The sequence below is a fragment of the Magnolia sinica genome, chromosome 9 (assembly GCF_029962835.1).
Source record: "Magnolia sinica isolate HGM2019 chromosome 9, MsV1, whole genome shotgun sequence".
Taxonomy (NCBI): Eukaryota; Viridiplantae; Streptophyta; class Magnoliopsida; order Magnoliales; family Magnoliaceae; genus Magnolia; species Magnolia sinica.
In genome coordinates, this window is record NC_080581.1 from 5,452,179 (window position 1) to 5,467,823 (window position 15,645).

The 15,645-nt window shown below is 38.7% G+C and overlaps 2 protein-coding genes across 3 annotated transcripts; both read right to left on the minus strand.

The window, feature by feature from the left end:
• Nucleotides 1–2,396: 2,396 nt before the first annotated feature.
• On the minus strand, nt 2,397–4,718 carry LOC131256736 (uncharacterized). Its single transcript, XM_058257761.1, has one exon. The coding sequence runs from the start codon at nt 3,562–3,564 to the stop codon at nt 2,812–2,814; it is 753 nt and encodes a 250-aa protein (XP_058113744.1). The 5' UTR covers nt 3,565–4,718; the 3' UTR covers nt 2,397–2,811.
• Nucleotides 4,719–4,835: 117 nt separating this feature from the next.
• LOC131256735 (uncharacterized) lies at nt 4,836–14,960 on the minus strand. Of its 2 annotated transcripts, none has more exons than XM_058257760.1 (16): nt 14,843–14,960; nt 14,717–14,745; nt 14,523–14,634; nt 14,315–14,412; nt 13,485–13,581; nt 13,292–13,381; nt 13,069–13,131; nt 12,915–12,989; nt 12,766–12,831; nt 12,607–12,684; nt 11,644–11,754; nt 11,437–11,514; nt 11,090–11,209; nt 8,574–8,617; nt 8,446–8,503; nt 4,836–5,121 (listed from the first exon to the last, which is right to left on the minus strand). In XM_058257760.1, exons 1-16 carry the CDS (start codon nt 14,873–14,875, stop codon nt 5,113–5,115), a joined length of 1,161 nt encoding a protein of 386 aa, XP_058113743.1. In that variant the 5' UTR covers nt 14,876–14,960; the 3' UTR covers nt 4,836–5,112. The 2 variants fall into 2 exon arrangements, with proteins under 2 accessions (XP_058113743.1, XP_058113742.1); XM_058257759.1 differs by lacking the exon at nt 4,836–5,121 and adding an exon at nt 7,030–8,287.
• Between the last annotated feature and the right edge of the window lie 685 nt (nt 14,961–15,645).

The following is a 15,645-nucleotide window of genomic DNA, read 5'->3' on the forward strand; positions in this document are numbered from 1 at the left end:
AAATTGATGGTTCTAATCAAGATTGAAACATCCGGCCATGACATGGCTAGTGTTTCCCAATAAAGGAGATTTTTGGGTCATGACTCATCTGTGACATCTCCCACCAGATGAACCACTTGGATAGCAGATAGGTCTGGATGGACATTTCTGGCTGAACTAAAAGCACCCCTCCTTCGTATGAATTGGGCCTTGTTGGTATGATTGGAATCCACTACCTGATTGAGTGACTTTCACCTTTCTACAAGGTCCTAGACGCCTACCTATAAGAAAACATGATTGATTATAACAGAAGGAAAATTTAAAATGCTACCGCATGGCTGGGAACCCAAGTTCCAAAATCTAATAATCAGTGCATAGGGATATTAAAACATGCCATCCTACCAGAGATTTGAGCCTATGATTAGGCTACGCATGTTGGTCTTGTCTAAAATGAAAGCTGATTGATCAGCAAGGTTGCTATCTAAATGGTGCTTAAAAGATTATCTTATTATCTTTCTCCTCTCTTAAGTTAGAAGGATGTGTTCTGTGGCTAATCTATAGCTGCAAGTCCGGCATAATGATGTGGATATTAGTTGCTGTTTGTACTCTTTTAAAATAAGAGATTTACTTAGTTATTAGAATTTGTATTTAAATAAAATATTAATATTTATGTTTAAATAAGAGATTTGCTTAGTTGTTAATATTTGTGTTTATCTTGCTAACCAGGTAAGATAGCGTAGCTCTATTTATGTAGTTCTTTCAAGAAATAATAAAATATCAAATGATTTTTACCTTCAACCTTTAATCGTGTTTTACACAAGAGGACACCTTTTCGTTTTTCACATGAGCTTGATAAAGCTTGGATCCTAACATTTGGTATTAGAGTCTCCCTTCCTGGAGCATGCCAAAGAAGAGAGATAGTAGATGAAGCCAGGTATAATGGAGCAATGAGTGGAGCAATTGGAGGAAGTTTTGGACCCCAACAGAGAGCACTTGAGGATTGGAGAATCCAGCATTGTAAATTTAAATGGATAAGCGATTGAAGGATTCTGCCATGTTTCGCTCATGTTGATTTTTCCCACCTCAGTTGGCACCATCCATTAGAGTTCATTTATAAATTTGAGTAATTTTTTTTTACTATCATCCAACAACAAACCTCAGTTGGCACCATCCATTAGGGTTCATTTATAAATTTGAGTAATTTTTTTTACTATCATCCAACAACGAAAAATGAGAAGGTTCTCCTTGCCTCATTCCACATGAATGGATCTGCATCAACATGTTTTCAATGGTATAGTCATGTGAACCCTAACACTTTATGGAGGGGAATGACAAAGGCCATGTTGGTTTATTTTGGGCCAATCGATTATGAGAATCTCGATGGTATGTTGGCGAAGTTACAGTAAGGAACAAGGACCATCCAAAGCTATCAAGAGGAATTTGAGCGACTTACCAACCACGTTGAAGGAAAGTTTTTACAACCAACACCAAGTCATGTATTAATGTCGACATATTTGGGATGGTCTATAAGTATAGCGTTTTTACAACCAACACCAAGTCATGTATTAATGTCGACATATTTGGGATGGTCTATAAGTATAGTGTCGAATGCTACTCCTGCGTAGTCCTAAAAAACTTTAGCCTAGAGCAGTCACGACTCCTAGTAAAAGGATCACACCTGAAGAGATGGGGATTAGATGTGATCAAGATCTTTATTATCACTACAATGAACTCTTCATATCGGGTCATCGTTGTAGACAAATGTTGAGGAATCAAAACCACTTGATTTTTTGGTAGCAAAATATAACCCTAATTCAACAGTGGAGGTTTTCTGGCACGCCAAGTGAAGAGGTTATGTAGGAGCTATGGAGTGACCCTATTTTCACACCATAAAGACATGGGCAAGCTTTAGAAGGGGGCAATGATATGTGCCCATCAAGCAAGTATAACATGCTGATGTGACTAGTAAATTTTTTTTTTATACTCCTTTAAAATAGGAGATTTACTTAGCTGTTAGTATTTGTGTTTAAATAAGTTTTTTATATTTGTGTTTAAATTAAAATTTTGCTTAATTGTTAATATTTGTATTTATCTTACCAGTTAGGTAAGATAATGAGGGTGCACTTCCCCTCTTTCACATGAGTTTGATAGGGCTTGGTCTTTATCAAGATGATGTTGGACCTTGGCCATGTTTATTAATCAATGCAAGTTTGAAGATTGGAGAAATCAGGAATTGATAATGAGGCAAGAGGACTTAGGGCACATGACTCTATACAAGTGAGACCCACAGAGCCATGCTCTAGATTAGTGGTCTGGATCTCTGCAGTCCATCAGAGCAGTGATTTGGATCATGGAACTGATGCAGCAACTACAGTTATTGAATTCACATGGAAGAATGAGACGATGAAGAAGAAACATGCATTTCTTGCACATAAAAACTAACTTCGATTCCAATGGTTTAAAGCACTTAATATTGACCATTAACTATCTTTGTTTACTAACGTTGTTTTGAAGTCAACTGATCTGATTTATAGGAGGATCTATACGTATTTTTAAACATTTTCCATCCATTCCAGGGCCAACTAGATGGAAGGTCCTGATTGACACACAATCCTGCCACGTGTATTGTGCAGAGACGGCCCCATCACATTAAAAAAAAAAAAAAAAAAAAGAAATTTACGTTGATGATAATTGCAGGATACATGTGAAGTTTGTGGACAAAAAAATAGAATATGCATATGACTTTTGCTCTGCATTAAAATGAAATAATTAAATTAAACCATTGCACTTTAATTCTCCCCCCACACGAAATTGAAATAACCATAGCACCCTTCAAACACCCTTAGCCATGCAGACCATGACCCCAGCAAAACTCCATGGGCCACACCTCCACGCCCAATCCAGCCTATCCATCCCTCGCCTCTTGCCTGAATCCTTCACCGTAATCTGACTCTCCGGCGATGGAAGTTTCCTCACTGGAGAAAAACCGCGGCAAGACGATGAAGACAATGATGATGATGATGAAGATGAGCTTGAATCAGGAGGCGACCACGTCCAATCACCTTCATTGCTCCAAAATCCAAAGCTCTCCACCCTATCAATACCACCATCTTCACTCCCCATCTGACTTTGACTCTGACTCTGTTGACTCTTCACTTTCTTCTTCCTAAACCATAGCCTCAACCGTGTTGAGCCCTTGGCTACAGTGCGATCGCACGGTGGAAGAGCCAACACCGAGCCCACCATGGCCGGGGGAGGGCTGAGAGGCGGGATCAGCACAATTTCCGGCACAACCTTGGGCTTCCCTGGCTGCACTTCCCATTCAAACGGGACGTTCCCAGCAGCCACCCGGTAATATATCCGAGAAGAGAAGCCCATGGAAGGCTCTCTAGAGAGAAGCCTGTTGAAGAAGATCTCATCTCTTTCAAGTAGAGAAACTGCGCAGCAGCTGTTTTTCTTATTTGGGTTTCTGGGGTTGCTAGAAATCAGATCTTTGGAAGCTTGCATTTTCACAAGGTAAGTTAGTTTATGGACTTCTGGGCTGTGGTGTGAGTTGGTTGAGAGAGAGGATAGGGAGAAGTGCATATATATTGAGTTTTAGTGTATAGCTTATTGGGGTGCATGATCCGGGTGAAAAGGAAGTTAGTATTTGTTTATGGTGTATAAGCTTCTTATATTTGATTTTTCTCTTTGGACACTTTGCTGTGGGGAGAAGCCTGCGTTTTGCATTTTGGGGTGTGTTGGGCGGCTGTTTACATGTGCAATTACCATACCCATAAGCCTCTTCTTCTTCTTCATTTTTTAATTTACATGGGCGGCTGTTTACATGATTGTTGAAGAGTTACTTCAGCTATGTTTCTTTATTGTTTATGGGATGTTTTTGGTTCCAGCTAGAATTATATCAGTGGGGGCTACCTTTTTGTGATCCAAAATCGTTCATTCCAGTGGGTTTATTATAGATTGGCAGGGGACTGAAAAGCTCCACCATTGGATGATCTTTTAGCATCTTATCTACACCCTGTAAATTGATGGTTCAATCAATGGTCCACATGCAGATAAAACATACAGCCCCGACATGGCTAGTGTTTCCCAATAAGGGAGATGTTTGGATCATGACTCATCTGGGAGGACTCCCACTAGATGAACCACTTGGATCACATTTTCTGGGAGAAAAACACCGTTCCTTTGATTTGGGTGTTGTAGTTATGATTGGGGCCCAATACCTGATTGAGTGATTTTCACCTTTCTACAAGGTCCTTGACAATACCTATAAGAAACACGATTGATTATAGCGAAAGGAACAAAAAAATAAAAAATAAAAAAAAATCCTACTGCATGGCTGGGAATCCGAACTCCGAAATATAATCATCAGTGCATAGGGATCTGTAAACATGCCACCGTCCAAGAGATTTGAGCCTATGATTACGCTACGCATGTTGGTCTCGTCCTAAATGGAAGCTGATTGATTAGCAAGGGTTCTATCTAGTGGTGCTTAAAAGACTATCTTATCATCTTTCTCATTTCTCAAGTTAGAAGGATGATGCCAGACCTTGAGCATGTTTATTAATCAATTCAAGTTCCAAGATTTGAATGATCATGAATTGATAATAAGATGAGGAATTAGGGCACAGGACTCTGTACATGTTTGACCCATGGAGCCATGCTCCACATCAGTGGTCCGGATCTCTGCAGTCCATCAGACCAGTGGTTTGGATCATGGAACCCTGTGCAGGACCTTATAATTCCTCAACCAACATTCCCTGAACCCATGTGTTTTTTTTTTTTTTTCAGTGATGCACGTACAGTTATTGAATTCACATGGAAGAATTAGACGATAAAGAAGAAATGCATGACTAGCACATAAATAACTAACTTTAATTCCAAAAGTTTGAGATTTGAACATAGAACAAATATCTCAGGCTGCAATCTCAGATTTTGATTGGGCTGTCCAAACATCCCAAACAAATCAATCATCTTGCCTAGTCCATTTTAACCAGATTACACTTACAAAAGTTACACTCTTGCCCACTGCTGCTCCTATTGTTGAACTCAACAATGCCGACTTCAGTTCAAGAGAGTTGAACTAGAACATTTACAACAACTGCTACAGAAATCAGATCACAATCTGAGATTTTACACCACCTAAACAGTATAAGATGGAAGGAATCAGTTCAAAAACCACGGATAATAGTTGTAATATGACTGACATCAAACAACAGCACAAGAACTTGGCAGGATATCATTCCATAAACCTCTAAAAATAAAATTTCTAGATTAGAAGATGGAACCCATCCAAGGGCTGGAAGTATGGCAACTGAGCATCTTCTAAAGCCTTGTTGGATAGGGATATAAGACGAATATTGGAAGCAATTGTTTAAAACCTGCATAGGAACGATTCCCCTCCCCGTGTTTTACCTGATGCATGTGGTTTGCGGGTGATTACGTGCATCGGCAGGGATTAGTCTCGCCTCAAAAGGGAGTGGGGACACCCTGTCGTCATCAAAAAAAAAAAAAAAGAGGAAAAGGACCGGACCTCAACCTATTTTTACAGGGAGTTCAGTCCCACTGGTGGTCTAATCATCGTTTAAAAACCCAAAACTCGACTCAACTTTGCAGTGGGTCGGCTCACTCAACTCAATAGACTCAGTAATTATAACTAGATTTAGATAACCTATCTTTATATACATATTAGAAAATAAGAAAAGAAGCAATTAAATTGTTGCACAGCTAGTTGGTTAAGTGCTCTTGCTTCTCTGAAAGAGGTTGAGGATTTGAATCTAACATTGTACTTTTTTACTTTTAATTAAAAGGAGTATTTTTATTTTTATTTTTAATTTTTTAAGGAGCTCTAATGAGGGTGAGTGACTTGGCCCAAATCAGAACGAGTCAACCACAACTAGTTTCACTGTGACTCAGCCAAGTCACTCTCAGATTCAAGTTTCCTATGGACTCGGCTCAAAATCTTGCCGAGCCGAGTTGACTCAGGTGAGTTTCAAGTTGATTCAGTGAGGTTTAGAATCATGTATCCAACCGGTCTGACCTGCTTCACCCGTTTTGGCCTGGAAATCTAATTCATTTAAAATAATAAAAGTAGAGATATTAACAGCCAATTGGTCATTAGGCTAGTGATCTTTTTCTCTTTCTTTTTTATAAACAGTTATCCCCATAAGTGACCGGGTTTTTAAGTGGTGACCTGGCCCCTTCTGGTGGCCAGTAACAGCCCAAAACAGTCCGACCACCCCATTCCGGTCCACATTCTAGAACACTGGAGGGAAGAGTCTTTACCAAGCAGCCTCCTCATTAAGGACGCTGCAGTTCAACAAACGAATGAAGACTGGGTGTTTTAAGTTGCTTATGATATGTCAGTCCTGCACACGAGTGTCTTTGGGCAAACCCACAGGCATGACACCATCCCATTAGTCCATCATTGCTGTCTGTATATGATCTTTCAACAAAGAGAGGAACATTATCTTGTTATGATTCAAATTGGTAATTCTCAAGAGATCAACTATTTGCCCCATATTTCAGGGTCAAAGAAAGAGATTTTGAGGTAGTAATCAAAACTGGGTGAAAGTGAACTCAATGTGGTTAGTTCGGTCAAAGGAAAACTGTCTAACATACTTGGATTTGTTTCATGAAAGATGAAAGCTAAAGCAATTCACAAGAGGACAGAACGAAGAGGTGACTCATGGCGGAAGTGCCAACCTTGCATAAATGTGAGAAAGCAGGGCTCATTCATCAGGTGATAGCCAGTTAGCCACCATTAAACTAGGGCTGACTAGGGATTGGGTTGGATAATGGTGCACCATATCCGGAGCTAACCAAGAGAATTAGATTCAGGCGAATGATCCCCTATCACCTTCAGGAAAAAGTAAAAAAGGGCTCCCTATCGCCATCAGATAAGGGTACCATATAGGAGGAACCAGATCCAAATCCGAGTGGATTCAGGTATTCCACTGGATCCTGTGATGTCTAATTGCAAGCACAAAATTGGGATTTGGAATGAAGTTCGGGTGCAGAATCAGGTCCAGATCAGATTAGAACCATACATTACTTAAATAATAATTATGATTAAGGAATAAAACTAAAAAACATATATTCGGATACCTGACCCGACTGGATCCTAGTCGGATCCAGTGTCTGGACCCAAATCTGACAATTATTGAGCCCAAAATCCAGTTACATATTCAATACAATCAGGTCAAATACTCTTGGTATCCATGGATTAGGTACACATTGACAGCCCACATCGGCATGTGTGCCACAAATTGCCTCTTCAATCTCCCTCCAACGAATTGACCTGGCATATCTCCTTCATGAAATTCAAAGCAAAGTTGCGTATATCCAAAAGATAATCCAAACCTAGATTGGTGGTCTACCATCTTTAAGTTCTAAGACAGTAATGGATGGTGGAGGGCATCTCCAGTCCAATGATATTCAAGCCATGCAGGCATGTTTTACGAGCTACACGCAATGCTAGGGCTAAGAGATGCACGATACCATTCACACTGTTGGTTTGTGCAAATGGGGCCCCATCATGTAGCCATGCACCAAAAATCTCCTAGACTCAAAGATCCTAAACCTTTCAATGGGTGACCAACAAAGAAGGGTTCACAACAAGGTATTCCATAACGGTAACGGTGGCCATAATGGCCACCACTATTACCTCTAAGATACAGGTCATAACAGTTTTTACAGCCCTGTAATGACCGTTACGGTCTCTTTTTATTATTATTGAAAATAAAGACCCGAAAAACTTGTATCTACCTCGTAACGCTGAAAAAAAATAGTTTGAAAACCCTATATTTGCCTTGTAACAGACCATTACGGGGTTGTTACGGCATTTAACAGGGGGAGTAATGGGCCGTTAATGGTGATTACAATCCCGTAACGTGTAATGGTTGCCACCATTACCATTACATAACAGCCTTTACGGCACACCATGGTTAAGAAAGAAAATACAGTTTCCATTGATTCAACCAATAAAAGGCCAAACATTCTAAAGCAAGAATCTTGGAATCTGGAGAACTTTTGGTGCAAAGGCATTCATGAATCATGATGAGGCTATCTGTACCAAAATTTTATATCACTGAACTGCAGAACCCATGTGTATGAACTGAAAGTCCAAATGTAAAGTGGGAAGCTGTGTAATGTTAAAACATGAATACATCTAGTGAATTCTCTATGTGCAATTCTCAAACAGCAAGTGGAAGTTATGAGAGTCTAAGGTTGTCTTCATTTATCAGTCATATTCTCTCAGAGGTCCTATGAAGATCTTTCTCTTAAAGGTCCTAGTTCCAACAAGACCCTGTCAAGGTCAATTTCATGTAAACCCTCATTGCACAAAAGTAGAACTTATGAAAGCAAGATTTGTAAAAAGACTTCAAAGAATTTTATATATATATATATATATGTATAAAACAAAGATGTGTAAACAGATTTCATGTAATTAGACAAAAACGATACCTCAGCTGACACTGAAAGGACTGAATCCCTGTCAGCATCTAGATGGCCACTCGCTCTCCTACAGAATGTGATCATGTAAATATATGTCAGAAACTGAAAAACCAAACAAAACAAGTACAGTGGAGTACCTTGGCTTCTCGGACTTCGCGAGATGTTTAGACATTATGGATGCCTGCATTAAACTTTGGTATTAAAGTCTCTCTTGAAGTTGTCAATGATCAAACAGGTAGATAAACTGTAAGCACAAAGCTCAGGCAGGCTGCTTGCCAATGAAGCACGTACAATGAGAAATTATAAAATCCTGACACATCAGGATGTATAGTGTCCTGATGCCCCCAGTCTGCACAAGTGATACAATGGAACTTATCATGGATGGATCATGCCCCGCAAATATTCCAGAATGGAAGATTCTAACCCAACCTTTGTTCTTTCTCCCAGTCAGTTGACATATTTTCTTTTCATTCATAACCGTCACCGGTAGTCTGCTGACTGAATATTTGGATCTTCCTATCTAGTACATATACGAGGCATCCCCCATCCATAGTGGGGACCATCAGACCAATAGTCTGGATAACAAACCACGGGGCCACTTGCCCCGACTGGGTATCAGGATATTATCTGCATTCTGAATAATCAGGACTGGATAACTCATGAACAGTATACATATATGCAGAGGCACACCCATGCACATCACAGAAACATCCTAGTTGACACATAAGTGTGCTAAAAATGAACCATGCAATGTTTTTAAAGGTGGAGCAATGTACAACTAAAGAAGTATGTCAAGTTCTCTGCTTCACGAACGAGACAGGGAAGCTTTCCTATAACCAATTGATCTAACAAATCACAGATAACTACAGTGAAAAAACCTTAAAATAATAATAATAATTATTATTATTATTATTATTATTATTATTATTATTAAAAATTAAAAAAAATATATATATATATATTAGGGATAACAATGGTTAAAAAATCAGTTGATTTTTTCTCTTGTTTTGAAAGGTAACACTACCAGGGATTGAACCCTGGATCACTCACACATGCTACAGTGTCTCTACCAGCTCACCTAATGAGCAGAAGACAATAATCAGTGATATCACCATCATCTAACCCTCATGTCAATCAATAATCAGTTGACATAACCAAATTTTTTAGTAACCGGATACAAACCATGCAGAATCACTTATGTCAACTCCTAAGCAGCATTTTCTAGAAAGTACAGAAGCCTTGGTCATTTATGAAACCTAGTCATTGATGTTGACCAATTCCAGCACTTTGCTTTAGCAGGAGAATTGTTCATATATTTCGTTATGCCAAAAAGGTGAAAACATAAGGATCCATTAGTGAAGGAAATCCCCAAAATCAGGAGTAAAATTGAGCACCTTGCCCCCACATCAGATTCACGTGTGTTAGCCAAAATTTTACCCCCCGTAATCACTATTTTAGAATGTTTTAGCCTCCATTTCTACAAAGGATCTTCCAAAATCAGGATTATCTCAAAATCCTTATTTTGGCGGGACCTGCATCCTCCATATAAGAAATCCATTGTCAGTTTGCAGCACCTTCCCTGCAAAATGGCTACATCAGGGACGAGTAAGCTCTCTTGATGTCACTGTTCTGCGGGGAAGATGCTGCAAAGCAACAAGAGATTTCTGATACAGCAGGCATGGAACCCAGCAAAATGGAGATTCACTTAATCCTAATGGAAGATCCTTCATCCAAAGAGAGACCTAATAAAAGCAACATGTTACAAAAGTGTGATTAAGCAGGGAAATCCACTGCTTAATGCACACCTGACATGGAAGGTATGGTGTCTGTCCCAATTGGGACTAGGTGTCAAACATGATTTTGAGGGACTTCCTTACCAAATGGACCCTAAAAAGGTACCGATAGAAAACAACCCTGAAAGGTATGTATAAGACTTATATATTATGCATGCCTGTTTGACCTGTAAATCCAACACAACACATCCTTTCATCAACAAGTCTGACACAATAAAGTTGTTAAATTTCCATAACAAATGAAACAGGTAAATTTTATATCATAACTTTTCAGCTTTATTTGAGAGTTATGTAACAGCAACCCATCACAGCACTTAAAAAAAAACTTACCCAAAAAAAAAAAACTCGAAGTTACACACATACAAAGTCATATATACACTATCCATTTATCACAACAGCTGCAACATTGTAATGCCATGTGTTACATCTCCAAATGGGAATTTCGGTATGATATAAGAAAAAAATTTGCAAAATAGGATTTGTAAAGCCAACCCAAATAGTTGGGACCTGACTATGAGGATGATGGTATAAAAACAACAAAAGGAGAATGAAAGACTCAAATTCTAAAAGATTTTTTTTTTTTTTTTAGGACAAAAAAAAAAAAGAATTATTCGACAAGAGCAGGTGGACAATCAGAAAGAAACAAGAAATGTGAGATTCTTTTGAAAGGTATAAAAATTTCAAGTCCAACAAATTAAAAAATCTACTCAAGAAGAAAACTCACAAAGTAGTAATTTAACTTTTTCTTAAAATAAATATTTTATTTTATTTTTTAAGAAACTGGAAACGAAAAGGTTTCTACAATATCTACAGTCTAAAAAAAGCCTGCATTAGATGAAAGAGAGAAGGAATCTACCAACCTGCTCTTGAATGATGCTCCTGGCTTCAACAAGTTGAGCCTCAAGCTCAAGCTCCCTCTCACTTGCTTCAGAAGTGACCTCTGCTCCTTTTTGTGCATCTTGAAGTTGTACCATCCGTTCCTTTTGCATGGGATAGTAAATTAATTACTACTATGGAAGCACGGAATCATATAAAGGATTGATCTTGGTTGTATACATGAAAATAAATATGACCAATGTAATTAAATTTCTTTGAGCAGCTTGAATATTTCCTTTCATGTTCCTCTTTATTAATAAACAATGCTTTTATAAGATAAAAAGAAAACAAAAAGAGAAAAAGATGGGGGGCTATATGGAAGTAAATTCACCTTTATAGAAGCCATCTTAGTTCGTAGACTCTCCTCTATTTGATCTCTAGCCATGTGAAAAGGCAGGTCAAAGACATCCTGAAAGTAACCATATCATCAAAAGAAAAAACTTTATTACTTGAGGACAGCACCTAACCCATCGAAAGACAACCCATTAGAGACCAACCAATCTGCATTTATCAAGGATTTGACAAGACCTGGCCATACCGTCCTACCACCAAATGGAGACTGTTGGGGCTCTGCATCATTTCTTTCATTCGCAGCCAAAGTTTGCTTGGATAGCCCATTTGGAGCATTTAGAAACTCACGCATATCCATCTGCAAACAAGAAGATACTCAATGCCTCTTATGAATGGTTCTTTTAAATAAAATAAATACTTCTTAAGAATGTGATTAAGCAGCGTTCAGTTTATAACAAAAATGAAAATGTTTAGCAAATATAAACGATAAAAGGTGATGGAACCTAAACAGATCAAACCATCAGGACCAACCAGTGCAATTTAACCGACATACATAAAACTCCAACAATGACAAGGACCAAAGGCTGTTAAATGGCATGTCTTTATATATATGTGCTGATATATGATACATACATGACAGTAAAACTCGCATCAGCATATTAAATAAGTAGGTTACTTCATGGCACAAAAAAGATGCTAAAGAGAATGATTTGTTACCAAAGCATAGATTTTCATTTATGTAACTAACATCCTAGCCCGATAAAGTATTGCCATAAGAAGCGTGGGAACACATTAGAAATCGTATATTCATAATCATAATCTAAAATAATGCATAAATGTTTTGAAAAGCATAGGTGTTCAAGGCTTACATATCATTTCATTTATTGTTCCTTTTCTTGAAAAAATGCAATGCTAAACCCTTAATCAAGTCATCAATCTTAAAAGGAAGTGAAAGTCCAGTTCATGCACTTAGATTGCAAGATATCGATGGTTTAGTAGAACCAACACATGCAAGTGAAAGAGATAGTGATAGAGCTGTATGCACATGTATTTTGCCGATCAAAAGAGGCAAAATCTGCAATAAACAATGAAATTTTGAATCTAAGATGATTTCTTTACCAGGCATACATGACTATGTCTTCTCAAATAAGTAGTTTCTGAAACTTCCATTGGATATAAGTGGGAATAATGATAAATACAAGGTAACTACCTGCATTGAACGTAATAACGCCCGCAAGTCAGCATTCTCTGCCATCAGCTCCTGCTTCTTCACCTCATATGCATCCGCCTGTTGGCCATGGGGAATGTATGAAAGCAAGTTATAGTAGTACACTTAACCAACAAGCAAGTAAGTTATTATTCTCCTCACAATCATTTTATAAAAATCATTATCAGCCTTCTTTCCATTCCATGTCCCACGTTGCCGTCCTTCTTTCTGTTTACATGTACCATTAATATCATCAGATGGATTGAGGTATCTCATTAATGCACAGCCATATTTAACAGGCCAATATGTACCTGAAGTAAATTCATTATCTCCATGCCCGACTTAGATTCCTTCTTTTTCTCCATCAACACTTGGTTTAACCTCTCCTGAAGAACAAATGAACTAACACCCCATTTATGGATCTCCAAAGGGCAAAGGCTGACAACCATGAATAAATTATCCTACCTGCAACTTTATGTACTCCTTCTCTTTCTTCTTCATCTCATGTATTTGTTGAGTACGTACTTGCTTTTCAAAATTAAAAAATAAGAATAATAATAACAGATCAGAATCAATGTTCACGACAATCTCGTGGAAACAAATGCTAAGAATTAGATGCACCAATGCACTCCTCCCCACATAGAAACAGTAAAAATATTTGTATGGAAAGAGAGCCTGCAGTCTGCACCTGATTACCAATAACCATTCTCTGAAATTCATCCCGCTCTTGCTGCAGCTTTTCAATCTGGGCCTTGAAAGCTGCTGCAGCTTTAGCCTCCTGAACATCTTGAAGTTTAGAAGAGTGATAACAAGAGAAATAGAATCATCGATGGTACCATTGCAACTGGAAAAAAATACTATAAATTAAAAATAAAGCACACCGTGCGAGTAATGGTAGCAAGCTCCCGATCTTTGGCTGCTAATTGTGCTTCTAGCCTCTCAACCTTGGCCTCTAGTCTCGATATGTCGGATAACAACCTATCATACAATAGCCAATGATGTTTATTAAGGGAATGGAATTTAAATTGCCTTATTATGTTTTGCCACAAGAGCTTAAATAAAGCCATATCAAAATCTATATATACTTTACAAGTTATCCAAACAAAATCAAGTGTTTCCTAATTAAAAAAAAATTACATCTTAAAGCCAAATAGGACAAACTATAAACATGAAAAGAGTTGCAGGTATAAAGTGTTTACAACTTAATTTTACAAGCATCCAAACGACCCCTAACAAAAAAGGAATTATAGCCTATATGACGCAATCCAAGGCTTTACATATTACACTTGGGTTTTCAATTCTGACAAGTGGGGCCCACTGTTCAGTAATATGAACTATTGGTTTGTCCCATCTCCCACCATGGACGAACAATGCCACAAAAATCTCCTCTATAGGATAAATCATAACCTTTCAATTTGTGGCATGCAAGTAGATGATAAAGAAGAGAAATGCAACACAAGTACCCCATTCAACCCAGAGTTTCAAAAATCAATGATGGAGATCTTCCAATCTGGGAGGCTTTTTTACAGAGTGCTCCATCCACAGTAGGAAAGAACAGACCAACAGTCAGGATTACCCAACCATGGGACCCACTAATCAGAATCAAAACCCTCTGTATACCTTGGTGGTCACAGATCCTATCCTGCAAACTGCATTGCGGAATTTGTACAGGAAAATGCCAAAACAAAAAGAAGAAATGAGAAAAATTCACCTCTGCCTCTGTTCATTCGACGACTCCCGAAATTCGATATCCCGCTGCCGCTGCTGCAACAGGGAATATATGCAATTGCAAGTGCGAGCTATTGAAACCTAACACAAAATAAATTGAAATAAAATGAAATTCAAACTATATAAAAATAAAAGCAAGCCAATGCGGTAGATTTCTAGCAGAGAAACGTATCAATGGCACTGCAGCCCACCGGATCACTGGCGAAGAGATCGAGAGACGCTGGGAAGCCGAAGGTCACCAATGTCTGGTTCAAGTACTTAGTGCAATGCTCAAGGTTTCCAGCATCAGCGAAGGTGTAGTCCCTGCAGTGCGAGATCAGGACCGTAGGAAAGAGGCATTGATCTGGAAGATGGAAATGGACGGTTGAGAATAAGATTTCCTTACCCGATTCCGAACCCGGACTGAGTCGATGCCTGCGAGTTGCGGTTTGGTTAGAGAAACGGAGATAAAAAAGAAGAAGAAGAAGAAGAAGAAGAAGGAAAGGAATGAGAGAAGGGGTCTGAAGCGTACCCTGAGATCATACTCCGCGTCGGACGCAGACATTTTCGAGCTTGTTTTTTTCCCGAAACGAGAGGAGAGGAGAGGGTTCGGATCCAAAGGAGGATGGGAAATTTGAAATTTGGAAGAAACAAATGAGGGGATGCGGATGGGTTTTTGCTAAAATGCGCCGGCTAAAGTGACGGGAGCCCACGTATGGGAGAAGAAGGGAATTTGATGCTCTGGCGGAGTGTGATAGTTGATACGCATGCACTCGGAATCGATTTTAGATTGATTGATTGAATGGTTCTATCATTCGATTATTGTTTAATTTTTTGCCGTGGTATCTATCTAAAGTGGACCCCACGATTTGTACGGTTCGATGCGAGTTATGTTATGCTGGTTTTGTAAGTGCATGCTAAGAACCAATGGACTCCGCTGGAGTATCAAATTCTTCTTATTTGAAAAAGGAGAAAAGCTTTGGAACCAGATTGTGACAAATCGAGACCACAGAGATATCCGTGACAAATCCACTCCGTCCATCTGTTTTTCGAGACCATAATAGGACAGGTATCTAAAAATTAGATCGATATAAAACTCAGGTGGGCCATACCAAATGAAACAGTGGGAACGGAAATGTCCTGGGGCTGATGTTTATATGCCATCTAAACCGTTCATATGGTTATTACCTCTCAGATAAACCGTAGGTACAAATATTATCCTGATTTAAAACTTCTGTCGCCCCGTGCGTTCAATCCCCACTGTTTCGTTTGGGATGATGGCCACATCAGTGTTGGATCTGTCTGATTTTTAGAATCCTGCCCCATTGTGGTCTT